The sequence below is a fragment of the Natator depressus genome, chromosome 2 (genome assembly GCF_965152275.1).
Source record: "Natator depressus isolate rNatDep1 chromosome 2, rNatDep2.hap1, whole genome shotgun sequence".
NCBI lineage: Eukaryota > Metazoa > Chordata > Testudines > Cheloniidae > Natator > Natator depressus.
The window spans coordinates 48,146,262-48,173,776 of record NC_134235.1 but is presented as its reverse complement, the minus strand read 5'-3'; the positions used below and the strand labels follow the sequence as shown (position 1 = coordinate 48,173,776).

The window sequence follows — 27,515 nt, the reverse complement described above, 5'->3', positions numbered from 1 at the left end:
ACACGGTCTCCCTCCCCCGGCCCTGGGGCTCCTGCAGGGCTCGGATTGTTGTGGCCGGGGCCTCTCGGGACACGTGGTGCCGCCGCCGCCGCCGCTGCCGCCGGGGACGCCCCGCTCGCTGGAGTGCGGGCAGCAGCATGGCCGCTCTGGCCGAGGCGGTGAGCAGCAGCAGCAGCAGCAGCAGCAGCGCGGGGGGCCCGGCGGCAGGCGGCGGCGGCGGCAGCAGCAGCAGCCGGCACGAGAAGAGCCTGGGGCTCCTCACCACCAAGTTCGTGTCGCTGCTGCAGGAGGCCAAGGACGGCGTGCTGGACCTGAAAGCGGTGGGTGCGCGGGGCAGGGCCGGGTCTGCCTGGCAGGGGCGGTCGGATCTGGAGGGAAGCCCCTGAGGGGTTGCGGTCTGCATGGGGGTTCCTGGGCTAGGCTGGGCTCTGGAAGGGGCTGATGGAGTGAGTGTGAGTGGGGGGCGGGGTGTTCTCCATGTGAATGTGAGGGGCTGAGCTGCCCGGGGGTCCTGAGGAGAGCGGCGGGGTGGTGAAGGGGCTGAGGAGGGGGTGTCCGGACCTGTGTAGCGTGCGGGGGAGTGTGTGTGTGACTCTGACGGAGCGGTTGCTTGTCCCTGCCTGGGTGGGCCCACCTGTAAGGAGGAGTATCTTTGGGGGAGGACCCTGCTTGTGAGAGGGGTCTCCCTGTGCGTGGTGGATCTGGGTGGTCTTTGCAGTGGAGATGACCCAGTGGTGGGGTGGATGTGGAGCTGAGCATCATTGGAAGGTGTAATGTGTTTTGGGATGGGGAGTCTGGAGCTAGTCTCTGTGTAGGGGGTTGAATATGGGAAAAGGCATTGGGGGGCTCTGGAACTGAAAGTGGTGCGTGTGTGTGTGTGTGTTTGAATAGACAGGCTTCTTTCTCATGTGCTATTTCCCATAGTGCTATACAAACTATAACTTTCCCCCATTCGCTTTCCAGAGAGAAACTAAAAGCTGTATTAAGACTCCTTTCTCAGTCAAAGTGCGAAAGGGTTGCAGTTGGCAGGGACTGGAACACGAGCAGGATCCTCTCCCAAGGGAGAGTGGAGTCCTGTCAGAGCAAGTGTTTTCTTCCTTTCCAGTTCCCCTGCAGTGTAATGGGGCTGGCTTGTAAGTTGCCAGGGTCTGTGGAGCCCCAACCAGTGGTATGAATCAGTTGTGACTGAAAGGCCAGCCCAGGTTGCAAAAGAGAACCTTTTCTGTCTGAGAACCAAGCAGAGAGTAAAAACGCTTATATTAGTGTATCTGTGTCTGGAGGCAGAGAGGACTAGGGGCTGAACAGGGTTGGGGGAGGAGTGAGGCTAGGGGTGGAGGTGGTCTGGGGGCAGACAGGGCTGGAAGTGTGGTATTCCCTCCCTGACCCCAGTGGGGGCTGGGCCCAACCCACGCCCCCCTGAACATTCTTCAGTGCCCTGCTAGGGGTGCAGCCATGCCCCACGGTTTGGGGACCACTGGTATAAGGCTTGTGCTGGTCTGTACTTGTAAGGCTTTCTCTGTTGCACGGTTTATTTCAGGGATTGGATGGTCATTTTTTTGACTAGCCAAGAGGTTTCAACTTTCCAAGAGACCAAAAGGCTCTCTTAATAGGTACAGAATGGAACAGATTGTAGGCACCTTACCGTTGGGTGAGCACTCGTGGAGACAGATCTCTGCATAAGGTGTAGCCCCAGCTTAGTTCAAGAGGGCATGGTGAGGCCGCCTGCCAGATCATGATGAACTGGATCTCTAGTCTCCATAATTTGGGTTGTGTTGTAGAGCTGTGGCCACTCTGGATTTATGTTTATGCATTACTAGTGCTTCTAACTTCCATTTTTAGAAAAAAGGCAGTTTGTGTATCTCATTTGTTTTGGAGTTATTTTAATGGAAGCACTTGTGGGATGGCTGAAATTTAATCAGCGAGTGCAGATTATAGAATTCAGAACTTGTGTGACTTATGTTCACAGAAACCTCAGAAAAGCAGTTATTGGCATCTAAAATTTCCTTGCCTGTTTTCTACCTATGACTGACAGAGATACTAGAAAATTTTGTGTAAAAGGAAGATCCTATTCTGTACATTACATCCTCCATTGGAAATTCGGGAATGTCGTGTGATACATTTTAATATTATGTTGTACTTGCAAACTCTGATTTTGCTGATAGAAAATGACTATCTTTTGGTTTTTGCATTTGCACAGAAGAAAATCAGATGACTTCCAGCTAATTCATTTCAAAATGTATTACCTTTTTAAAAGTAATATCCAAGATTACCTTAACTGAAACAGTTTAGTGAACATTTTTTCCTTCTGGTTTGCTTCACATTGTGCATTTGATAACAATGTGTATTGTCACTTTCACTATCTCCCTATATAAACAGTTTTTCCCTTGTTGAAAAGACCCTTAAATGTCAATAGGGGAGCAGAAAAACAGGTAATTTTAATGAACGAAAGGACTTTTAAACAATACAAAACAAAACTTTTCAGGACATACTATTTCAATGGAGCTCAATCAGAAACTTAAAAATATTCAGTTTCAAAGTTGATAGTATCCCTTTAACTCATTTCAGCACTTGTTCAAGCTATAAATTATGAGCAGCCCAAATTGAAGTGATTTTGAAATGGTGTGACATAAAGTAGTTCTCTTGATACCCAATCAGATGTATCCAACTATTGCCAGAGATCTCATATTTGGAGTTTGTCAGAGATCCTTGATTTAACTGTACCACAAAGAAGTTGTATGTTGCGTGATGCTTTGCTGGTCAAGAGGTTGTGTTTGCTGAGGTCTTTTAAACTGTTTAGTGTTTGAAGTAGGGTGACCAGACAGCAAGTGTGAAAAATCGGGACCCGGGGTGGGGGGTAATAGAAGCTGATATAAGAAAAAGACCCCAGAATCGGGACTGTCCCTATGAAATCAGGACATCTTGTCACCCTAGTTTGAAGTGACTTGGAGACTACTTACTGAAGAAAATCTTCACAGAAGGAAGAAGCAGGATGTTCAGACATCAAATCTTGATACCACTGAAGTCAGTAACAGAATTTTAGTGGAAGCAGGATTTATCCCTACAGCCAGGTGGACACTCAAGAACTATTGAAGATGGAAAATTCATATTACCTACAGATGAATCTCTTGAAAAAGGATGGATAATTTTGCCCAAACTGTCCTAATTACATAATTTATTTGCTATGTTGCTGTAGCCATGTTGGCTCCAGGATATTAGAGAGACAAGGTCAGTGAGGTAATATCTTTTATTGGACCAACTTCTGTTGGTGAAAGAGACAAGCTTTCAAGCTATGCAGAACTCTCCTTCAGGATCTTTCACCAACAGAAATTGGTCCAATAAAAAAATATTACCTTACCCACCTTTTCTCTAATTAGGAAATAACATGTACAATGAAAATTAATTTTCGCCAATTGACTGAGATCTCATGTACTATTTTTAGTGCAAAATACAGTAGAGGTTAGCTAGAAAATTTTATGCTCCCATATAATTAATAATAAACATCAACTGTTCTTTTTGGAGTTTTATGGTGGAGAAAATGTACTTTTTCTTAGTGTTTAGTATTGTGCATCAGCACTGGTATAGATTAGAAACGCTAATGACTAAAGTGCTGGGTCTGACTTGAAAATGAAACTTTTCAAAGGAAGCTTGGAGGGTAGCCGGAAGATATTAGGACTGTACCGGATTGTACCACAGACTTCCTATGTGATACTGGACAAGTCAGTAAGCCTTTTTGTGCTTTAACTTTTTCGTCTGTAAAATAAGCATAGAACATCCCTGCCTCAGGGGCTGCTGTGAAGATTACTTTATTATCTGTCGTGAACTTTGATATCCTCTGAGACAGTTTGAGAAGTGGAAAGTATAAAAGTCAGTAATGATGGTTCCAAAGATGATGGAGCAAATGGCGATTTGTTTTGAACACTGTAATATATTTACATTATGGTCCATAATGGCTCCCCAAAAGTATTAGGGTTAATTTATTTAGTATTTCTGACTCTCATCACCATAGTATCTAAGGGTTTGTCTACATGTTAAAGTTATTCTGGAATAAGGTAGATTATGAATTTAAAGCAGAATAACTATTTTGGCATAACTCCATGTGCATAACTCTTATTCCTGAATAACTGTGTCCACACATAGAATTCTTCCACAGTAGATATCCTGAATAACTCCATGTGTAGACAAGTCCTGAGTTCTCTGTCTGTTGTCCACTTTTTCATGTTGTCTCTTTCAGGGTCATGGTAGTATAGTAGTAGTGATGATTGATATTTAAAGTTTTGTCTGTTTTTACCCAGAAAAACAAAGAAAATTTGAGTGAAGAATGAAAATTAAGGCTCGGGTTTAAATCTTACTACTACTTTCACTCCATTGTGGCAGGTTTTCTAGGTTTAAGTCAGAAACTGTTTTCTTACACATTTTGTTTGCTAAGCTGTTAAGTATGAGTAGAAGATTGTAGTAAACTTTATTAAAGCACAGTCTGTACTGAATAAATGTTTAGTACTTTCATGACCAATCAAACTGAACATCTGTTTAGCCCAGTATCTGCTGTAAAGCAGTTACACATGTCTCTATTAAGAAAAGTAGAAACCAAGTTGCATACCATAGCTACATTTTCAGGGAGTTACAGAATTTCTGTAGGCAGGTGGCTCATCAATTTTAGTTCCAGTAGCAGGTATCTTTATAAGGCCAGGGGTTCCACATCTTAGAGAGACATTGTCTTGCGAACCGCCTATCCTCCCATTCAAAATCATTTACCATTTCTGTAACACTTCTGTGACAACTATACCAGTTGTTTATATGAAAAATAATACTTAGAAGGCATTAAATAAATGTGTTTTTAGCTTCCTGCTTTAGCAGCCGAATATGAAGAGGAAGAGGAGCTGGCTATCTACCTGTAGTCCACTAGCAGGTGCCCTTGTGGTCCATGGAATAAAGCTTGAAAATCACTGTTAAACTGGCTGTGGGATTATGATTTGGGCATGTGATACTGCACAGTTGTTGTCTTGTCATTCTTTTTCCTTCTTCCACCCCCATTAGATTCTGGTGCACTGTCCCATAAGTGGTCACTAGGAGCAGTTCTCTCTTTAGATGGATCTGACTGTCTGTCATTGGCAATAGTTCTAGCATTAGACGCATACCTTGTTAACATTTAGAGGTAGATGGACTGTGGGAGGAGAACTGGGAGCTTGTCTACACTTCAAAATTAATTTGGATTAAAGGAGGGTGTGAATTTAAAATGCAACAGTTATTTTTCAGTCGTTTCATGTGTGGACATTCTTATTCCAGAATAATGTCCATCCCCATCTGTGATGTTATCTTGGAATAACTGTGTGAGTAGACAAGCCTGGTCAAGGAGATGAAATAAAATTATCAGTGAAGAAGTGAGAAGGGAAGAAATCAGAAAGATGAGGAGGGAAAGGAGGCTCCAAAACAAAAAATCCCACTGGAAAAGTAGAAACAAGAAAAGAGAGACTAAATTAATCACACCAGAAATGGTGCCTCGTAGTAGTCAGGTAAAAAGCAATGCTTGCAGAAATGCAAGTGCACACATTGTGTGCTACAGCGAGCAAGAAGAGCAGAGCTGAGTTGTCTAAGGTTTATATTTTTTTAAGGGGCGGGGAAGCAGCATACTCCTTACTTCTCCTAACTAGTGGTATGCTGATGTTGCCCCTGCTTTGATAAATGTGCCTGGATTCTAATTTCAACCAAATACCAATGAACTACTTTTTAAAACTTCCTTGGAAGCATAAAATGGGTCACAGTTTAAATATTCACAGAATCTATGCATCATGCTGTGTATTTGTCTGCCAGTCACAAACCTTTTTAAGGGAAAGTCAAGTAATATTTGCCTGGGTTTATACTTATTTAAAATGGGAGGAGTTACTAGAAACGGTGACTACTGTGCAGCTATTTTCCACTAAAGATATTTTATTGAGCAATTCCAAATATGAGAAATTTGGAGGGGGAGAAAGGAGAGCTGATCCCAACTAAAGTGAAATGGCCTTTTTTCTTGTAGGCCAGGCCTGTTGTGAGCCACCTTGGCACATCTGGTTCCCAGTAAGAGTTGTATCTGCGGCAGTGCTACCAACAGTGGGAGAATTGTTGAGACGTCTTAGGTAAAATTTTCAAAAACACCTAAGTTCCAATTTTGAAAGTGACATAGGTATTTAACAGCCTAAGTCTTACTGAACGTTAATAGGACTTAGACTCTTAAGGTGCTTTTGAAAGTTTTACCTCCCTGTTATTAAAACTTAGTGGAACATGGTATTTTTCATGAGTTCTGTAATTGTGTTGAAACCAGTTTTGTCCTGCCTGTAGTATCAACTAAAGGGTTTCCACAAATTTGTGTGCTGGAACTTGATGGGGACAGTATAAACCCATTGCTGAAAAATTTTGTCAGAAATAGGTCACTTTCCTCTTGTAGATGGGCTCTTTCTGTATCATCTGCCATATACAATTTTCGAACCCCTTTTATTTTAGAAGGGTGTATTTTTGGATGGAGGATGGGGCAATGCATTTGAGACCAGTGTGCTAGCTCAGACTAACAGTATAAAATGGATAGTTTTTTTAACCAGAGATGGTAATAAAGACCACCATTAACTCCATTCTTCTGCAAGTATGGGGATGGGTTTTAATTCAGCTATGCAGCAGAATTCTTTGTTACATAAAAATGAAATTTTGTGATGCATAAATATATAAATGATTAAATATAAATCTGGAATAGACCGTTCCAGCACAGTTGTTTATATTAAAAAATATGCCCTGTGTGATTTTCATAGCATTGCCTACTATTAAAGTTGACCAACACTTCCCACTGTAAGGTCCTGTTTACAATTTTAACCATTTGGGCTGAGATGTTCCATACTGGGTGTCTGGCTCAGGCTGAATTTCTTTTTGAAAATTTCAACCAAAACTGTTCATCTATTTCCAAAAACGAAGCTAGAAAAAAATAGATTTTGTCCATGTTATAGAACTCTGATGCCCTAGCGCCCCACCCCCCACCCCCATGCTTTGGAATAGGGACTTGAAATTTGGCAGGGGGTAGCCTTTAAATCAGGAATGTCTTTTGATGTCCCCCTGAAAATCCACCCACATTTGACCAAGGTATAAGCCTTTGAAAAATTGTAGCTCATGTATGGCCAGTAGAGACATCTTACATTTTAGCAGCTAAATTCCCTGAAGATTGTGTCCACACAGGGCATCCTCCAGTCAGGGCCTGAATAGGACTTTCCCTGCAGTTACAAATCTGGGCCTCTTTGGGCCAGGTCTGGGCACTGGAACTAAAAGCAGGAAATCAGTCTCCTGCCCAGACAGTGAGCAGGAGGAATCTATGTGATGCAAACATAAAGGGAAGAAGAGCTGGGCTTGATGGGGTATACTGGGATAAGGAGGCTGGGAAATAGAGGGGGGAACTGGACCTGCGAGCAAGGGCAGGAAGGACATTGGAACTGGCTGGGCAAGGAGATTGGGTCTGGGAGCCAGTAGGTGTATGTGGTGAGAGACAGGGATTAAGAATCAAGGCCTGGGGGGAAGAAAAAGAGATCTGATGAGGAGCCAGGGTGTAGGGTAAAACTGGTACTGGCTGGGTAAAGAAACTGGGGCAAGGAGCCAAGAGGATGATAGTAGGACTGGGAGCCAGTGGGGACAGGGAACGTGGGTAGGTGTGGGGTGTTGGTGACTGGAAGCCAGGAGAAGGGAGAGAAACATTGGCTAAAAAGATGTGCAGAGTAGAAGGGGTACTGGATGGAGAAAGAGACTGGGACGGAGAGTACAGAGGGGTAAGAGTAGGACTGATTGGGCAAGGAGATTGGAACTAGGATGAGAATCCTGAGAAATGGAGATTGACTCTGGGTAGGCTAGGAGAATGGGACTGGGATAAGGAGCCTGGAGTAGGGAAGAGATAGAACTAGGACAAGGATAGGTTGAAGAGGACAGAGTAGAAGGGCTCACACGCTGGGAGGAATGGGCAAAAGAGTCTGTGTCCACGCTCCCCTCCAGAGCCTGGAACAAAACCTAGAATTCCTGAGTTCACCATTCCTCTGCTGTCAGCAAATAGGAGTGAAACCCATTGGCAAAGTGTCTCCTCCCCCCTAGCTTAGAAGGTGACAACTTATTACTTCTGTCAGTTACTCTGTCAGCTCAAGTGACAAAGGTGTAAAGGTTCCAACCCAGCTGATGACCTATGTGGGTCTCAATAAGATGCCACATGATAGAATTTGTTTTTTTCAGTTTGCTTATTTAAAAATCCTAGGAAATTACCCAAAAAACTAAATTAAAGGACTGTTATTAAGTTTGCCTGTTTAACCTTAACTCACCTTCTTGTGGCTATGAATAGTGAAAAGTCTTTGATTATATGATCATGTACCATTTTGTCCACAGGGATCTCTGCCTCCATCAGTGCACAGGCTGGACCTCCTCTGGGGATCACTCAGAGTTGTGTAGTGAAGGAAACTGTTGTCTGTAGGACCCCTGCTTTATTTGGTGTGGAAGTTGGAAGGTGTGTTGTGAATGAGGCAGGGGATTTCAGGAGTGATAGGATGGTCCCATGGTTAAGGCAGTTGAACACTGCCTTGGAGAATTGGATTCTAGCCCTCCCTCTGCCATTGAGTTCATATGTGATGCTAGTTGAGTCACCTAAACCATACTTTTCACAGGTGGTTGCTAATTGTGTGTTCCTCATTTTCTGGTTTCCTGACATGAGACCCTGGGGTCTGATCTGCAGAAGAGCTGAGCACACACAGCTGCAACTGAAGTCAATGGGAACTGTGCTTTGAACCTAGAAAGTGCTATATACTGCTAAGTACTCTGAAAAATCAGTCTTCGATGTGTTAAATTTGGCACCCAAAATTAGTGGCTGCTTTTGACCTTAATCTCATTAGGTATGTCTACACTGCAATTTGAGAGGTATAATTGCAGCATATGTGTACATACCTGAGCTAACTTTCATCTAGCTACATCAAAGCTAGCTTGAGTAATAATAGAAGCGGAGACTCAGCAGTGGTCACTAGAGTATGTACCCAGGGTCCTGGCTGGGCAGAGCTAGTGGGTGAAGTTGCCTATGCTTTGGTGTGTCTGCAAGTGCTGCAATCACACCACCTGATTGTAGTAAAAAGAAAAGGAGTACTTGTGGCACCTTAGAGACTAGCTGATTGTAGTGTAGACATACTTTCTGTGCCTCAGGTCCTCATCTGTAAATAGAGATAATACCCCCTTCCCCCATGCACCAACACCCCCACTTTACAAGGAGTTGTAAACATTAATTAAATAATATTGATAAATTGGAGAGGGTTCAGAGAAGAGCCATGAGATGCTTTAAGGATTAGAAAATGTGTTTTATAGTGATAGGCTCAATGAGCTCAATCAGTTTAGCTTAACGGAGAGAGAAGCTTAAGGGGTGACTTGATTGCAGTCTATAAGTACCTACATGAGGAACATATTTAATTATGGCCTCTTCAGTTTAGCAGAGAAAGGTGTAACAGGATCCAATGGCTGGAAGCTGAAGCTTAACAAATTCAGACTGGAAATAAGTCTGAAATCTTTAACGTTGAGAATGATTAACCATTGGGACAACTTACCAAAGAGTTGTGATGGATCCTCCGTCGCTGACAACTTTTAAATCAAGAGTGGATGTTTTTCTAAAAGATCTGCTCTAGGAATGTTGTGGGGAAGTTCTGTAGCCTCTGTTACACAGGAGTTCAAACTAGATGGTCACAATGGTCCCTTCTGGCCTTGGAATCTATGAAGCAGTCAGATATTATAATGATGAATGCCATAGAAAAACCTATGAGGAAATTAATTCTGGCTTTAGAGCAGGGTTTGAATACTGTGCGGTAAATAAGGCATAGGGCACATATTAAACAACAAGGAGAAAACAGAATATTGAATAGCTGCTCATTAAGTGAGCACAGTCCATCCTCTGCACTGAATGAGGCAGAGGTCCTGTGAAAAAATAGTGTATGATCATCTAAGTAAGGATGGCCATGAAAAAACCTAATGCGGTCTTGGGATGCATCAGGCAAGGTATTTCCAGTAGAGATAAGGAGGTGTTAGTACCGTTATACAAGGCACTAGTGAGACCTCATCTGGAATATTGTGTGCAGTTCTGGTCTCCCATGTTTAAGAAGGATGAATTCAAACGAACAGGTACAGAGAAGGGCTACTAGGATGATCCGAGGAATGGAAAACCTGTCTTATGAAAGGAGACTCAAAGAGTTTGGCTTGTTTATCCTAACCAAAAGAAGGCTGAGGGGAGAATTGATTGCTCTCTATAAATATATCAGAGGGATAAATACCAGGGAGGGAGAGGAATTATTTAAGATCAGTACCAATGTGGACACAAGAACAAATGGATATAAACTGGCCATCGGGAAGTTTAGTGTTGAAATTAGACGAAGGTTTTTAACCATCAAAGGAGTGAAGTTTTGGAACAGACTTCCAAGGGGAGCAGTGGGGGCAAAGACATATCTGGCTTCAAGGCTAAGCTTGATAAATTTATGGAGGGGGATGGTATGATGGGATAGCCTAATTTTGGCAATTAATTGATCTTTGACTATTAGCCATAAATATGCCCAATGGCCTGTGATGGGATGTTAGATGGGTTTGGCCTGTGATGGGATGTTAGATGGGGTGGGATCTGAGTTACTACAGAGAATTCTTTCCTGGGTGTCTGGCTGGTGAGTCTTGACCACATGCTCAGGGTTTAGCTGATCGCCATGTTTGGGGTCGGGAGGAAATTTTCCTCCAGAGCAGACTGGCAGAGGTCCTGGGGGTTTTTCGCCTTCCTCTGCAGCGTTGGGCACGGGTCACTTGCTGGAGCATTCTCTGCACCTTGAAGTCTTTAAACCACGATTTGAGGACTTCAGTAGCTCAGACATAGTTAGGTGAGGGCAGGGATCTCAAACACAAGTTACCAGGAGGGCCACATGAAGACTAATACATTGGCCCGAGGGCCGCATCACTGACACCCCTGCTGCCCCTGGCCCCACCCCCACTCCACCTCTTCCATGAGGCCCCGCCCCTGCCCCACCTTTTAAAATGAGATTCTTTCTACCTATCTTTGCTGGATTTCCAGGTAGAAGTTAAGCTTACTAAGCCTTTTGAAAAAGGTTGGGGATAATTCTGGAGACTTAATCAACATTTCTGTTCTCTAGTGAAACATTTCAATTGTCCAAAGCCATGAGCTATTGCTAAGTGTGTAATGGCTTCCACATTTGTCCATTAAGTTGCTGTGCTATGTTTCTATCTCATTTCTTTCTATGTGTTTAGATAGCTTTAGTATGGAACATGCTATATAAAAGCAAAATCACTTCTACTTCCAATTCTAATTGTGTATTACATTCTTAATACAAGGGTCTGTATTAAAGGCATTCTTAATTATAAAGTTGCTACACTCTGTTATGTCTTATGATTTCTACATTTCTAATGGAACACATGAAGAATCAATCTGCTTTATCGCTCTATAAGTGTTTCCTCAGTGACTTGGAGAGAAGGTCCAATGGTGGGATCCAGAAATATATTAACAGAAGGTAGCTGCTCCATTTTATATCACACAAGATACACTGAAAATCTTTTGGCTAGACTACCCCTGGTTATTGAGGCTTTAACTACTCTGTGATGTGTGGTTCTAAGGTGAACATGAGTTAATCCAGCATAGAACTGGATTAGTTTTTCAGAGTCACCAGAGGAGGTAGACTTCTTTCTAGCCTCCTCTACTCTGAGGGTTTATTTGGTTATTGTTGCAGAGAGATACTGCCCTCCTCCTTCCATATTCTCATTCTCCACCTTCCAAAAAGAAATTTTCAGACTTTTTTATGGGGGTGGGGGGAAGGAGAGGGATTGGTTATTTAATATTTGGGACATGCATAGCACCTTTGTACTCTTTCCTGCATGGCATATACCCAGGTGGCTACGGAATAACTGGCCCCTAAGTTGAGGTAACTGGCGGTTTCTCTGAGCATGGATTGTAGAACCCTGCATGCCATTTTTGTATGGAGTTTGGCTGGACTTAGCCAGGGACTCTGATCTTGAAGGACAGTGGTGCAGAATGTGCAAGGCCTTTTGTTTGTGGTTTGTGTTTTGTTTAATGTTTCTCACGAATTTATCAGTGTTTGTTACAAAAATTTTAAAAATGGGTGAAAACTGATACAAAAAAATCAGTCAGTTTTTTAGGTAAATATTAGCAGTTAATGTTGTGGGATGGAAGGAAAGAAGAAGCAACCAATAGAAAGATAATAGTATTGAAAGTAAAAGCAGTTTAATGCTGGTTCATTTCATTAGCTGTACATTAACTGTGCATACACACACGCATTCATGTACATGTGCGTATCTTCCACTACATTGACTTACTTTAACAGACAGCCTTGCATTTACAGTCAGACTATTTTATTATTAACATAAGAAAATCCAGTCCATTAGGTAGATGTGTTTAACATAATCAGTACTTTTCATGTACTTAAGTGGTCCAAAATTTGGGTTAATATCTGTAAAAACTGAATAATAGCTTTTGTAAAAACTGGGAATTGTTTTTTATTAAAAATTGGTAAAAACTGAAAACTAAGGGCCTTAAAAATGTATAATTGGGCATCTGTGAGTGTTGAATAGTGAACCCTTTCCCTTCAGAATTATGATTAGAGCAGTGTTTCTCAATCTTTTTGAGTTCAGAACCATTTGTAAACTTTGATGATTTGTTGCAACCCAGAGGCCACCCCCCTCCAGGGGGATGTCAGACGGGGACAGAGGAGCTCAGAGCTAAGATTCCAGATGCTCCAGCCAGATGTGAATAGCTGGAACCCCCCCCAACCAGCAACTGGGGATGGCGGGGTGAGCCAAGATAATCCCCCCAAAACACACTGTCCCCACATATGGCCCATGTCAGAGGTGGAGGGGGACCTGGGGAAGGAATTTTGTGGGAGGGGGCAGAGGGATGTGGGGTATTGGGGGGGGGGGGAAGGATATGGGATCAAAGCAGTGTGGGGGAGGGGCGATGAGCCTATAGTGCCCCCAAAAACATAGCCTCACGCATTACCCATAGGCAGCAGAGGGTCAAGGGGTAGGGGGAATTTGAGGTCCTGGCGGAAAAGTGGGGAGAATGGAGGAAGGAATTAGTTGGGGTATAGGTAGCGTGACAGAGGGGAAGTCACCTGGCTGAGTGAGAGGGGTACATTGGGTGGGGGCAAGCTTCATGGGGAGGACAGGAGCGGAAGATGGGGTGCTGCTCAGTTGCAGAGCAGGATGCACTTTGGGAGGCCAGTACTTATTGGAGAACACGACATCAGCTGTTCCCTCTCGGCTCCTGTCCTTGTAGGCGGCTGGGCTTGGCTCCCTGCTCTGGGTGTTACATACACCAGTGTCAAAGTACTGCTCAGGTTTAGCATGGCCACCCTGCTGGGGGGTGGGAGTGGGAATTTGTGTGAGTGACATTTTGTGGCCTGGCTCATGGGGTCGTAGCGCCCAGCTTGCCCACCACTGTCATTACGGAAGAGTTGCTAGGCCAAACCTAAGCAGTACTGCAACCCTGTGTACCAGGTCACAACACGGGGAGCAAGGAGCCAAGCCTAGCCAGCCCTGCAACTCTTTGATGTGTTCTGGTGACCCAGTTTAAGGTCGTGACCTGTAGGTTGTGAAACCAGGGACCTAGAGTCTGTAGCACCCAGGAAGCTTGCTGAGCTTCAGGTGAGCAGCCTAATGGGCTAGCCTTTTGCCTTGGTGTGCAGATTGCTGACACTTATCTCTGTTCTTTTAACAGGCTGCTGATACTCTTGCTGTGAGACAAAAAAGAAGAATCTATGACATCACCAATGTTTTGGAAGGCATAGATTTAATTGAGAAAAAGTCAAAAAACAGCATCCAATGGAAGTAAGAAGTGTCAATTCTGCAAGTTTTCACATTTTCAAGGGGGGAAAGTTGGCCTAATTCCTTTTTCCTTGGCTATATTCAACAATACAAAATGAATTTTAATTAATCAGTGGTAGCCTATGTAGAATATGTCAGTGGTCTCAATCCAATTCCTAATGACCAGGTGTCCTCACTGCAGTTGGCATCCTTGCTTTCAGAGAGGCCAAGAACTGAATGGTGCTAGAGACTGAAGTACTCTGAACTGTGAAGTCTGAGGTTTTCAGCATATTTGGGGGGCAATTTAGCATTGCTGTTTTTCATATTGTACTGTGTCTAGATTGACAATCCTGAAAAGTGAATCTGGCCATTTTCATGGGCACTAAAATTTATATAACATTATAACTTGCTACTCAAAAGAAATAAATCTTTGAACTTCAAGAAGAGTTTGGGCAGGGATTGGAGATGTGGCTCTGATGTGTGTGGTAGAGTTGAACAGAGCAGTGCTAAGGACCAGGCAGGCAGTGTGCTAGCCTAAGATTCGGCCTATAAGAAAACATGTTCCAGTCTTCCATCGCTCGTGTGAGGAGCTAACTAGGGGGAATTGAGCTGGATACACAGTCCTGACACAGAAAACACCACCTGCCTTGAAAATGGAAATCAGTGACGGGAATCCTAATGTTGGCCCCACATTTAAAACATTTTTCAATATTTTTCTACTTAAAAAAGAAAAGCAGGGATTTTACTACCTCTTAGTATTTCATAATATAATTAATATGGTGGGCTTAAAAAAAAAAAAAAAAAGCAATATCCATGCTTCAAACTCTCTCTCTCTCTGTAGTTTTTTTACATTATCATTACACATATTGTGACTGCATAAAATATTGTACCTTCTAAAAGAGGTGTAGGTGCTGGCTGCAATACGAAAGAAGTCATAGACAGACTGAGGTATCTTGAAGCAGAAATTGAAGATTTGGAACTAAAAGAAAAAGAGCTGGATCAGCAAAAATTGTGGCTGCAGCAAAGCATCAAAAATGTTATGGATGACTCCACAAACAACCAATATCCTTTGGGATGTACATTGTGTGCATTCGTGAAGTAGAATTAAAGAAGCACCAGTCATATATTAAAAGGTTGGTCACATAATATGACCTGCTCTAGAAGTGAGAGGATACTTGAACTAGGTGACCAAGGGGGGTTTACTAACTCTAGAAGAAATGGAATTGGTCTCAAGCATTGTTCCATTAAAATATGATTTCAATTTTCTTTTGCACTGGTCGCGAAATTAACTCGCCTTGTGAAGCAAGTGCTATGAGACAATAGCGAGATCCATTAGGCTGTGGAATACACAGTGAGATCTAAAGGAGTAGAAGAAACTTTGCTTGTGGCATTTTAAAACCAAGCTAGACAAAGTGCTGGAAGATATACTGTAGGGAACAATCTTGTATTAGCAGAAAGAGGCACTGGATGGTCTAATACAGTGGTTTTCAACCTGTGATCCCTGGATCCTTGGGGGTCCACAGACTATGTCTAAGATTTCCAAAGGGATCCCACCTTCATTCAAAATTTTTTAGGGGTCTACAGATGAAAAAAGGTTGAAAACCACTGGTTTAATAGGTCTTTTCAAGTTTTAACCTCTGTGATTGTATCAATGGTAATCTGGAAATAATCCATCAGAAATTTACACAGTGGTAATTTTTTAATGCAGAAAATCCAGACTTTTAGCTTTAACTGAAATTAATTGCTTTCGTGGTTTTGTTAGATTTAGGATACTCCTGGATACTCTTCTTTGGTTGTTCATAGGATAGGTTATCTAAATCTTTTGAAAAGATACATGAGTTGATAAACTCCTCAGGCTTGTTGAAACTGGAACTGAAATTATCCTGTGTGTAAACAGGTAATAAGTATATTGTTTAAACTATGTTTGCTCATTACTTTGTAACCACATTTAGCATTTTTAGGGCTAGTCTACACTGGCAGTGGTAAAGTGCTGCCGTGGCAGTGCTTTAACATGGCTTGTGTAATCGTGGCAGAGTGCTGGGAGAGAGCTCTCTCAGTGCTCTAAAAAAGCCCGCCTCCACGAGGGGCGTAGCTACCAGAGTTGGGAGTGTGGCTACCAGCACTGGTGCACTGTCTACACTGGTGCTTTACAGTGCTGAACCTTGCTGTACTTGGGGCGGGGTGTGTGTGTGTGTGTGTTTTTTCACACCCCTGAGGGAGAAAGTTGCAGTGCTGTAAAGTGCCAGTATAGACAAGCCCTTAGAGGACATTGAACAAAATAGGTTATTAGAGACTTTGGAGAGGGGAAAGTGCACTCTTATCTATAAAATGAAAAGGAGTACTTGTGGCACCTTAGAGACTAGCAAATGTATTTGAGCATAAGCTTTTGTGAAGTGAGCTGTAGCTCACGAAAGCTTATGCTCAAATAAATTTGTTAATCTCTAAAGTGCCACAAGTCCTCCTTTTCTTTTTGCAGATACAGACTAACAGAGCTGCTACTCTGAAACCTGTCTTATCTATAAGTAGTTCTAAAGCACTTAACACTGTATTATGATTGTTCAATAGAAACCGCTCCAATCAAATCAGTGATTTTTATCACGTCAGGGCCTGCTTAAATGGACAGATCATTAACCTGATAGACTACAGCTGTTCTGAAGTGAATCCAGTCAATACAGATAACATAACAGGTAAGGTCCCCAATCAGCAAAGCAATTAAATGTGTTTAAGTGCTATGCTGAATTGAGGCCCAAATGAGCAGTGAAATAATTAAATTTCCCACAGCAGCGCTTTACCATTGCCAGTGTAGACTAGCATGTGCAACTATCCATTTTTAAATGATTTATCGATTGTGAAGGCACAGTTTGGTCCAGTTTTGCAAAGCTCTGAGTGGAGTCAGTTTGCTGAGAGTGCTGGGAATGGAGTGGGATTGGGCACCCCAAGCCACCACAGAAGGTCTAATAGTGAGTAGTGTACCAAACCTCGTTAACAAAATAATTTAGTAATTGGAATATAATTAAATATCTAAAGCAATATAAGGCTAAGTTTTGTCTTGTGTGATACTACAAGCTGAATACCTAGTAAGCAAAACAAAACCCGGAGTGCCTGGCCTCTACTTCTAAACACTACAGATAAAATGACTTTCAGAAAACAGCTTTTACATTTGAAAAAGGGTAGGTTTGAAATGAAAACTACAGTGATTAGTTATAACCTAGTTGAAACATTGACTAAGAACGTATTGCATGAAACTTCAAAACAGTTTATATAAATTATGGCACTGTCTCTCTAGCTGCAAATGGTCTGTCAGGGAAGTCCAGTCCTAAAAAACCACCATGTGCAGTACTCAGTTTGAAATAATTATTAGTTGAATGTGATGGGATTACAGGATTAAACCCAAAATGTTATTTTCCAGGAGGAGTTTTGACTAGGACCCATTTAAAAGTGGAAGGGAAAGCAGGTGCTTTCAAAGTTGTTGTAAGTGTGTGAGGATATGGGTATACACACAATTTTTAAAATAGAACTTGTTTTACACCTTTGGAAGCCCTGCCATGCCCTTGCATTAAGATATATTCAGAGCTCTCTGTCCTGCTTCTCAACATCAACAGGTTCCTATTTGGTGGTTTAAATTTTTTAAATTACATTTTAGTGGCTTACATTTGTTACAAAATAATTTATATGTTAATGGTGGCAGAGTTAGCAACTATCATTTGACTGCACCAAATTCCATCAGACAAAATCATTAAAACTAAATCATTTTGGTTCTAAATTATTTAGAGGAAAAACTTACATAACATGGATCTGGGAACCAGTTTTCTCTCTCTTGATAATGACAATGTCTTGGTTTTGCTGTAGTTTTTACACAGAAACAGTAAAAGATCTCATAGCTTTCTGTTCTGTTGACTTCTCTTAACTATACTTACAGCAGCCAAAGTTATTTTTTTCAGTAAAGTGAACAATACTTTTTCCAAGCTCCAGTGCTGACCTGTGTATTTTTACGGTTGACAGGTAAAACCTTCAACATAAGGATTTTTAATAGAGAAATTCCCATAACTATGAGTTAAATCCAGGACAAACACAGGATGTTGTTTCTTTTCCAAGCCACTTGCCTCGACTATTCTGTAGGCTGCATTTAGTTTTTTGATGGGTATGTTGTCACTGGCAGAATTCATCCTGGATTCATCCAGAATTCGTGCTGATCCACGATAGCTTTGGACATCCTGTATCGTAGCGATATGATATTAACCAGACTTATCAGTAAAAAGGAAATGGTGATAGTATGTGTGAAATACATTTAAATAACATTTTGGAAACTTTCTAATAGTAGTCTAAGGCCAAAGCTATGCTTGAAAGGCTTTGCTGGTCTAGTTATACTGGAATGCTATATTGGCAAAGCATTTATAATGTGCACATCGGTGGTAATGACAAAATTCTGCATTTGTGTAGCTGCATCCACCTTAAGGGCTTTTGCCATTGTTATGTCAGTCACAGATCCCACTCTTGACCAACATTAGCTATAACGGTAAAAATGTAAAGTGTAGACCTCGCCTAAACAATACACTGTAGGAACACAAACTTCTTTTGTAAATGGCACTAAATATCAACTTCACATTCCTTAGGCAAAAATCTCAGCTTCTTACTTCTTTAAAATTTCCTTGACATAAATCACATTTTCATATGTCACTCATGAAGACATCTGTAATTGCTTCAATGGTAAGTTTCTGCTAGACTGTATTTTTGTAAGATGTTTGGAGCAGGTGGTTTAACCAGGGAAGACAAGGCCATAGTGGAGAAGCTAAATTAATTCTTTGCATTTGTCTTCACTGCAAAGGATGTGAGGGAGATTCCGATATTTGAGCCATTCTTTTTAGGTGACAGATCTGAGCAACTGTTCCAGATTGAGGTGTCAGTAGAGGAGGTTTTGGAACAAAGTGATACATTAAGCAGTAATAAGTCACCAGGACCAGATGGTATTAACCCAAGAGTTCTGAAGGAACTCAGAAATGAAATTGCAGAACTACTAACTGGTATGTAGACTATCGCTTAAATCAACTTCTGTACCAGATGACTGGTGGATATCTAATGTAACACCAATTTTTAAAAAAGGCTCCAGAGATGATCCTGGCAATTACAGGCCAGTAAACCTAACTTTAATACCCAGCAAACTGGTTGAAACAATAATAAAGAACAGAATTATCAGACACATAGGATGAACACGGTATGTTGGGGAAGAGTGAACATGGTTTTTGTAAAGGGAAATCATGCCTCACCAATGTATTAGAATTCCTTGAGGGGGTCAACAAGCATGTGGACAAGGATGACCCAGTGAATATAGCATACTTGGACTTTCACAAAGCTTTTGACAAGGTCCTTCACCAAAGGCAAAGTAAGGAGCCATGGCATAAGCGGGAAGGTCCTTTTGTGGATCAGTATGGCTAACAGATAGGGTAGGAATAAATAGTCAGTTTTCACAGTGAAGAAAGATAAACAGTCCAGTCTCCAGGATCTGTCCTGGGACCAGCGCTGTTCAACATATTCATAAATGATCTGGAAAAAGGGGTAAACAGTGAGGTGGCAAAGTTTGCAGATGATAAAAATATATATATATATTCAGATAGTTAAGTCCAAAGCTGACTGCAAAATGTTACAAAGGGATCTCACTAAAAGTAGGTGACTGGGCAACAAAATGGCAAATGAAATGCAAAGTAATGCACATTGGAAAACATAATCCCAACTATACATACAAAATGATAGGATGTAAATTAGCTGTTACCACACAAGAAAAAGATCTTGGATTCACTGTGGGTAGTTCTCTGAAAACCTCCACTCAATGTGCAGTGGCAGTCAATAAAAGCTGACTGAATATTAGGAAAGGGATAGAAAATATCATAATGCTGCTATATAAATCCATGGTATTCCCACACTGTGAATATTGTGTGCAGTTCTGGTTGCCCTATCTCTAAAAAAGATATATTAGAATTGGAAAAAGTACAGAGAAGGACAACAAAAACGATTAAGGGTATGGAACGGCTTCCACAGGAGGAGAGATTAAAAAGTCTGGGACTGTTCATCTTAGAAAAGCGACAGCTAAGGGGGTGATGTGATAGAGGGCTATAAAATCATGAATGTGTGGAAAAAGTGAAGAAAAGTGTTGCTTACTCCTTCACGTAACACAAGAATCAGAAGTCTCCCAATGAAATTAATAGACAGCATGTTTGAAAGAAACATAAGGAAGTACTTCTTTACACCACGCACAAACAACCTCTGGAACTCATTGCCAGGGGATGTTGTGAAAGCAAAAATTATAACTGGGTTAAAAAAAGAATTGGGTAAATTCATGTAGGATAGGTCCCTCAATTTGTTATTAGCCAAGATGATTAGAGACGCAACCCCATGCTCTGGGTGTCCCTATGCCTCAGACTGCCAGAAGTTGGGACTGGACGACAGGGGATGAAGCACTCAATAATTGCGCTGTTCTGTTAATTTCCTCAAGCATCTGGTGCCAGCCACTGTTGGAAGACAATATAGTGGGCTAGATGGACCACTGGTCTGACCCAGCATGGCCATTCTTATGTTCTCATGCATTAACCATCAGACTTGAAAGAAAGCTGTTTGCTGTTTGAAACCTCTAGAAATGGGATCTTTTCAAATACCTCTCACCCCAGCCCCTCGCAAAAAAACCCACATATCCTACAATACAAAATGGCTATTTAATGAAGATCTAGAACCAGGGATTCCATATTCCTGCTATTGAGCAAAGTTCTTACAACATGAGGATCATTATTTGTATTTATTATTTTGTTACATAAACCTCACTGTAACATTAGATCCCTGTTTTTTTCCCATGGTTACTTTGAATTTAGAAAATGTTTGCAAGTGTAATCATGTTTATAAGAAATGGAACTTACAATACATAGCTACTTGATACTTTGAAACTACATACTTTGACAGAAGCGACATGAGCTATTAGGTGTCTTTTCCATCTGCAGTCATGGAAGGGGGGCTTGGTTGCCCCTGGGGCATTGTTTTTCCTAATGCAGGCTCTGCAGGACCTGTCCAAGTTCTGAGGTAGGAGATGCAGGGGGCAGGGCAGGACATGTTGGTCTGACCCACCAGAGGTTCCCCAGAAAAGACAACTCAGGCCCAGGCTTCCATATATTTTCTGGGGACAGCTGCAGCCAGGGGGAATCCCTGACAGTACAGTTCCAGTGGAGCCATGCTACTGGGGATAGGTGAAGCCAAGAGCTGGGGAATAAGCACATAACATCTGCACAGATGGCTCCACTCTTTTCATGGACTCCTCTTATTCCATGCAATTTGGGGGTGGTGAAAAACTGGGACCTCTCCCCCACTGGAGGATGAGGGAGACTCTCTGCAAAGATCTCTAGCAGAGATTTCCCTCCCAGGTTCCCCTCCTGGTTTTTCCACAAGAGGGGACAATGTGGTCCAAAGTTTAGAAAACAATTCTAGGTTACATAAAATGCCTTTTTATTTTTTTAACTTCTCTAGTTTTGCCTGAGGAAGAACTTCAAGATAATGTTCTCTGTTACCATGTACTTGTATGTACTATAGAGTTTAACCCAAAAATAAAAAAAGGTTATTACAAGAGTTCACTAATTATAAAATATGGAAACACTTAGCACTTCTCTCACTGTAAACCTCATTCTATCTCTCAATACACTGTGAGAGAAAGAAGGATTATCCTAATTTCATAGGTGGGAAACTGAGGCACAGAGAAGTGAAGTGACTTTCCCCTGGTATTTCAAAGAGTCAGTAAGCTACAGAAAGAACAGTGGTGTCCAAGTGCACTGTGCAAGGTAACTACACCCAAATTGTATGTCTACAGAGGCTGGAGTTCTGGGGACATTTAAAGCTAAGTCTTTGGATATCATGGTTATGAATACAAAGATGGACAGCTTTTCTTCAAGCTTTGCTCTCATTCATGTTATAATTTGTTCCCGAAGAACACCAAATTGTATCAAACTAATGCTGAAGTGGCATTAGAGAAGAACTATATTCCATTTGAGTGTACACAACCCAAGAATGTGTAAAATTACATATGGTTAACATTTTCTTAAATTACTACTTCACTAGGAGACACCCTTCTAGCAATTCAAGCACCTTGTGGTACACAATTAGAAGTACCTGTACCTGAAATGGTATGTACAAACTGTTTGCTTACATATGTGTGGTGAGGGAGGGGTAAGGATGCCTGTGTTGCAGCTAGCAAGATTTGTCTCTTTGTCTGTATGGGAGGAAAAAATTAGGATTCACCTAATTGGATGTGGACTGATATTGGGTAAACAGCATTTTTGCACATCTAGGCAGAGTAAAAGTGATTGGACCTTTCAGTTAAAACAAGATACTTTCGGTTTTCCCCTTCCTTCTTCTCTCTTCTGCTTGCAAAAGCCCAATAGCTGCTGTTTCCCTCCAGGCAAAAAGCAGTGGTGCTTCCTTCAGAGTCTGTCAATGGTGGTCTTTCAGTGGCAAGCTCCTCTCTTCCCAACCCCTGCTGGGCCAAGGAATTTGGAAACCCAAATCAGATCCACATAGAACAACAGAGGAAGCGATAGAAAAACAGATAGAGGATCAGAGAATAATAGACAGAGCAAACTTGCTTTGACCAAGAACAATGGATTAAGACAATCTATTTGGCTTCATGTTTTTTATCTTCTGCTGTCTTCAATTTCTGTGATACAATGCTTTTCAGTTTTTCATGCTGCCTACATAGGTGGGGAAAGAGTGGCAAACATTTTTTGTGCAGTAGTAGGAGGATAGTGATTCCATTTGATGCATTTCATATTTTAATTTGAGCAAGGAATGAGTAAAAGCACCATAACTAAACAATGAGGTTATAAAAAATGCCACAAAGTGAACTGCAATGCTAATCTAGTGAGACTGTCCTTTGTACTGGTGGACACAGATAACTTGTATTAGAGTTGTCTCCATGACTGAAATATCTCACCTGTTCCCAAAATAGAAAGATAATGACTTTATCCCATTAACTAGCCAATGGTAGCAGCACTGCACAGGCCAGATTGAATCACAAGAACTAGCTCTTTAACATGAAGGCTTTATGTTGACTATTCTGCAGGGAAATTGTCCCCATTAACACTAATTTTCCTGTGTTCACTGAATCAGAGGGATTTGGCTATGGTGGGACAGTTAGTTCTAATTAAGACAATTTTGCAGATGAGAAAATTATTTTAAAGAGGCTATGTCCCAGTGGTCAGTTTTTAGTGGGAATCCTGCTGTGATTCACAGCTAAGCTTGAATTCAATTACATGAGTATGGCACAGAATTCTGTACTTGAGTGCCATGTGTCAGTTGTTAATTATGTGAGAATGTAGAAGGGTTGTAATCTTATCGATTATGGGGTGTGTTGGTTTTAAATCTTTTTCTGTGATATGTGAGGTTAGTTAACTTTGCATAAAACTGTCTTAATGTGGTCTTATGACTAGAAAATTGTCACCTTGCAGTAGCACCTTGAGAATTTTATTCTTAAATAAGTTTTCTACCTAGGCAATTATGCATTTCCATTACTTTCTACGGCAATTGCTGCATGCAGTTATTTGACTTATTTGTCAGTCACAAAGAATTGTAACTGTTGTTTCATGTGCCACCTTTAAAGGGACAAAACGGACAAAAGAAATACCAGATCAGTCTAAAGAGTAGTTCAGGACCTATCCATGTGCTGCTTATTAATAAAGAATCAAGTTCCTCTACGCCTGTGGTGTTTCCAGTTCCTCCACCTGATGACCTTACACAGCCCCCATCTCAACCTGCAACTCCACTGACTCCCCCAAAACCTACTGCATCTACTGAGAATCCATCAGAGCAGCATGACATTAACCAGGAGCAGCATTTACCACATACCCCAGTTACAGATACACCATCAGGTGGGTCCCTGGTTTGTTCCCCCTACCCCCAAAGAGATTTGTTTAGAGATCGGGTAGAGAAAGGGAATCGACTGTTAGCATAATGTAGCAGCTGCCAGCCTGAGACCTGACCCCAATGGAGTTACTATCAGCTGGCTGGAGGTTGCAGGGGGAGGTCACTATCCTCTTCCTGTTCTATGTTCAGACTTCTGTTGAAATGGATTGTTCCACTTGCAATTTATCATCCTATACCAGAAACACCTCAGAAGTGATCCAGGAACCAGCCCACAACAGGGGTCTGGGCTGTTCCTCAAGGTGATTGCATGTGCTGTCTGAAAAAGGCTTCAAACCTCTACTGGAACATAAAGCTTGAACATTTAACATTTACCTTTGACAAGCTTGTACTAGGACAGTCCCTGCTGTTGTTGCAAAAGGCAGTTATGTGAAAAGCAGGCTCAGCGAGGGAGATTACCTGAACTTGTTTTTATCACTAATAGATAATCAAATGCTGTTTAGCAACATACTACAGACATTGTGAACCAAATCTCTGAAGGGCCTTGAGACCTGTGCCTGGTTTTTGAAAGGAGATGACATCTCAAATACCAGCCATGTTCTACCAGTAAGACTTAGCCAGATACAGGTGTGTGCATATAGTTTACCATACCAAACTTTGTAATATGTACTTTTCTGCCATTGTAGACAACAGTATGCAAGAGAACAATACAACTCCAGGAACTCCTTACTCTAGCCTTCCGGACTCCTTGCTGTATACGAGCCTTGCAACAGATACAACACAAACTACTGCTAGCTCAAATGACTATCAGGCCTTGCTTCCCTTGGATGTTAATTGTATTCTCAAGCCAAACTCATTTGATATAGCAAAGATGGATGAGCCCACAGGTAGGCAGACTCTCTTTAGTTTAACCCTTCCTGACAAAGCTAAAAGCAGATTTCCCAGGGGAGAAGAGGCCAGCAGTTTGTCTTGTCTGCAGCCTTTCCCTTCTCCCTCCTGCAGCTCTTTTCTTTTCACCATTTTGGCTGTGGTTTCTGTCTGGTTTGGGGTAAAGTGCATCCCGCATAAAGATGCTCCATTCTGGTATATTGGTTACATTCCCTTTGTAGTTATAAGTGTTTGTGCAACCTAAGAATAGCACCAGAAACTGTCCAGAAGGAAAAGTTAAGGTGTTTTATTATTTTTAGCCCAGTAGGATACTGGTCTGGTTGACTCTCTCTACTGCTCTTGCAAGCATTAAGTTATAAATGTAGCAGCCTAGCAGCTAACACTCTCCATTTCAATAGCTGTTTAATGCATAGAACCAGGGCTGACTTTCACAAACAAGTGCTTTTGTGTTTAACAGGAACTATTAGTAGTGATATCATTGACGAATTGATGTCTTCAGATGGTAAGCATTTAGCATTCTTATTTTTTAATAAGCAGAGTTATATTTTAAGAATGTGATTCATTCAAAGGAACGTAGGACTGGAAGGGATCTCCTCATTGAGTCTAGTCCTCTGCTGTTGCAGGCAAATGTCATTCATATCTGAATTCACCACTTCCCTAGATCTTTGTTCAAATCTGATTCCAAACTTCATTACAAATATCTGATATTAAAACAGCTGCCACACAGGCCCCAGCTTCCTCATTTCCCCAGGGGTGCTCGACCCCTGCTCTGCCCCCACTCCACCCCTTCCCGCAAGTCCTCTTCCCTGAACGTGCCTTGCCCCCAGTGTCTCCTGCATGCTGCTGAACAGCTGATCCCCAGCGGGTGGGAGGAGCTGATTGGCAGAGCTGAGGGGGTGCTGGGGTGGGGGTGGAGCTTATTGGCAGGGCTGTCAGTGGGTGCTGAGCACCTACTGTTTTTTTTCCACATGTGCTCCAGCCCCGGGGCACCCACGGAGTCAGCGCCTATGAGCTGCCAGCACCATTTTAACCATGACGTATTTCACTCCCACTTCTTTCCTGCTGCAGCTCCCCCTTTACACCCTTATTCGAGTTTCCATCACTAACCTGTTTTCCCTTCCAAACTGACCATCACTGTCAAGGTATTAAGGCCCAAATCCTGTGAGCACTTACATGTGTGAGTAATGTTATACATGTATAATACCTTTAGATTCAGTGATATTACTCATTTGCATTAAATGCCAGTGTTCAGTTTTTTGCAGGCTCAGGGCCTAATTGAGTATCCAGTTGGTGAGAGAGAGAGAATGACTCAGTGGTCAGGGTACTAGCCTGGAGACACCTGGGTTTAATTTCCTGCTCTGCTGCAGGCTTCCTGTGTGAGTTTGGGCAAGTCACCTAGGGCTTGTCTACACTTACCGGAGGATTGATATTGCAGCGATCGATACATGGGTGGTCAATAATCGACCGCTGATCACTCTCCTGTCAACTCCTGTATTCCACTGGATCGAGAAGAGTAAGGGGAGTCGATGGGAGAATGTCTCCAGTCGACATCATGTAGTGTGGACCCCGCAGTAAGTAGATCTAAGCTACATCAACTTGAGTTACGCTATTAACATAACTCAAATTGTGTAGCTTAGATGGACTTCCATGCATAGTGTAGACATGGCCTCAGTCTCTTCATGCCTTAGTTTCCAGTCTGTAAAGGGGGATAATAGCATGCCCCTATCTCACAGGAAAAATACATTTGTAGATGGTGAGGCACACAGATACAATAATGGAGGCTATATGATAGAATAGACCCACTGCTAGGTACGAAACACAAAGGCTGCTTAAGTGTTGCTTTGCTGCAGCAGAGGAGACTAATCTCTGTTATACTGCACTGGCTTTGCCGCAGGTAAGATGGCAAAGGAAATTCATTTAAAGCATAGTTAATAAATTGCGTCTGTGCATTTAAATGATTTTAAACCTTATTTTGGTGGAGTTGCACCAGGATCCCCAATGCACAGTCCAGTGCTTGCAGACAACTACTGCCAAAGCAAAGCAAGTTGTAACATTTTGGACTACTGACACTGGACATCAAAGTTTTTATTTACCTTCTGCTGGAAATGATTTGAAATTTATAGGATGTTGCAAGGCAGAATTTCAAATATAATAGATTTCTGTGATTCTATGATTAACAAAACTGTTCTTGTTTTACAGTTTTTCCTCTCTTACGACTCTCTCCTACTCCTGGAGATGACTACAACTTTAACCTGGATGATAATGAAGGAGTCTGTGATCTTTTTGATGTGCAGATACTAAATTATTAGATTCAGTGGCAACCAGACTGTCATATCTACCTCTAACTTTATAACATTCTAGACTTCTTCATAACCTAAGTATTTTAAATAATGAATGTATAACCTCTTAGTTCACTGACTCTGGGAGTGTATTTCCTTTTGCTTCCTTACCTACTTCACAAAACACCTTAAATTCAAAACCATAAGAAAGGGCTCTTATCAAAGTGTTCTCTGGTATTTTTTTACAAGTTACATTAATGTAACTCAGCTTTGAGATCCCAAGTTCTCCTCTTCTCCCCTCCCATTTTTCTTGCAGTCTTCTGGTCACTTAAAAGAAAAAGAGAGAAAGACCCAGGCTTGTCACTTAGCAGAATTTTCTTTCTGAAGCTTTACTGCCAAGAAGCTTTCTGTATGTTTTTAACCTTTCACTACAATTTTTAAAAAACGTTCACTGCCAAATTTTGAAGTGAAGGACATTAAATGGGTTATGTTAAATTGTTTCAGTGAACCAATTTTGTGAAGTGCCTTCTGTTTTAGCACTTTAAGTTTCTCACATTTTAACTTCTGACATTCCACTTTCCTAGATTATAGGAAAGGTCTGTTTGTAGTTTGTATTAAAGTGTGCCAATGCTTGTA

General features: G+C 41.8%; 1 protein-coding gene across 1 annotated transcript; it reads left to right on the top strand.

The window, feature by feature from the left end:
• The first annotated feature begins 110 nt into the window (after positions 1 to 110).
• On the top strand, positions 111 to 27,404 carry E2F5 (E2F transcription factor 5). The gene is made up of 9 exons (XM_074944157.1): positions 111 to 320; positions 13,742 to 13,851; positions 14,728 to 14,891; positions 18,493 to 18,534; positions 21,916 to 21,980; positions 23,453 to 23,720; positions 24,399 to 24,599; positions 25,058 to 25,102; positions 26,800 to 27,404. Exons 1-9 carry the CDS (start codon positions 138 to 140, stop codon positions 26,907 to 26,909), a joined length of 1,188 nt encoding a protein of 395 aa, XP_074800258.1. The 5' UTR covers positions 111 to 137; the 3' UTR covers positions 26,910 to 27,404.
• The last annotated feature ends 111 nt before the right edge of the window (positions 27,405 to 27,515 follow it).

Bases quoted from the DNA above. Each gene is read 5' to 3' on its own strand.
- E2F5 (XM_074944157.1), top strand. From the start codon at position 138: ATGGCCGCTCTGGCCGAGGCGGTGAGCAGCAGCAGCAGCAGCAGCAGC. The intron at 23,721-24,398 runs GTGGGTCCCTGG...CTGCCATTGTAG, and splicing joins AGTTACAGATACACCATCAG to ACAACAGTATGCAAGAGAAC. The intron at 24,600-25,057 runs GTAGGCAGACTC...TGTGTTTAACAG, and splicing joins AAAGATGGATGAGCCCACAG to GAACTATTAGTAGTGATATC.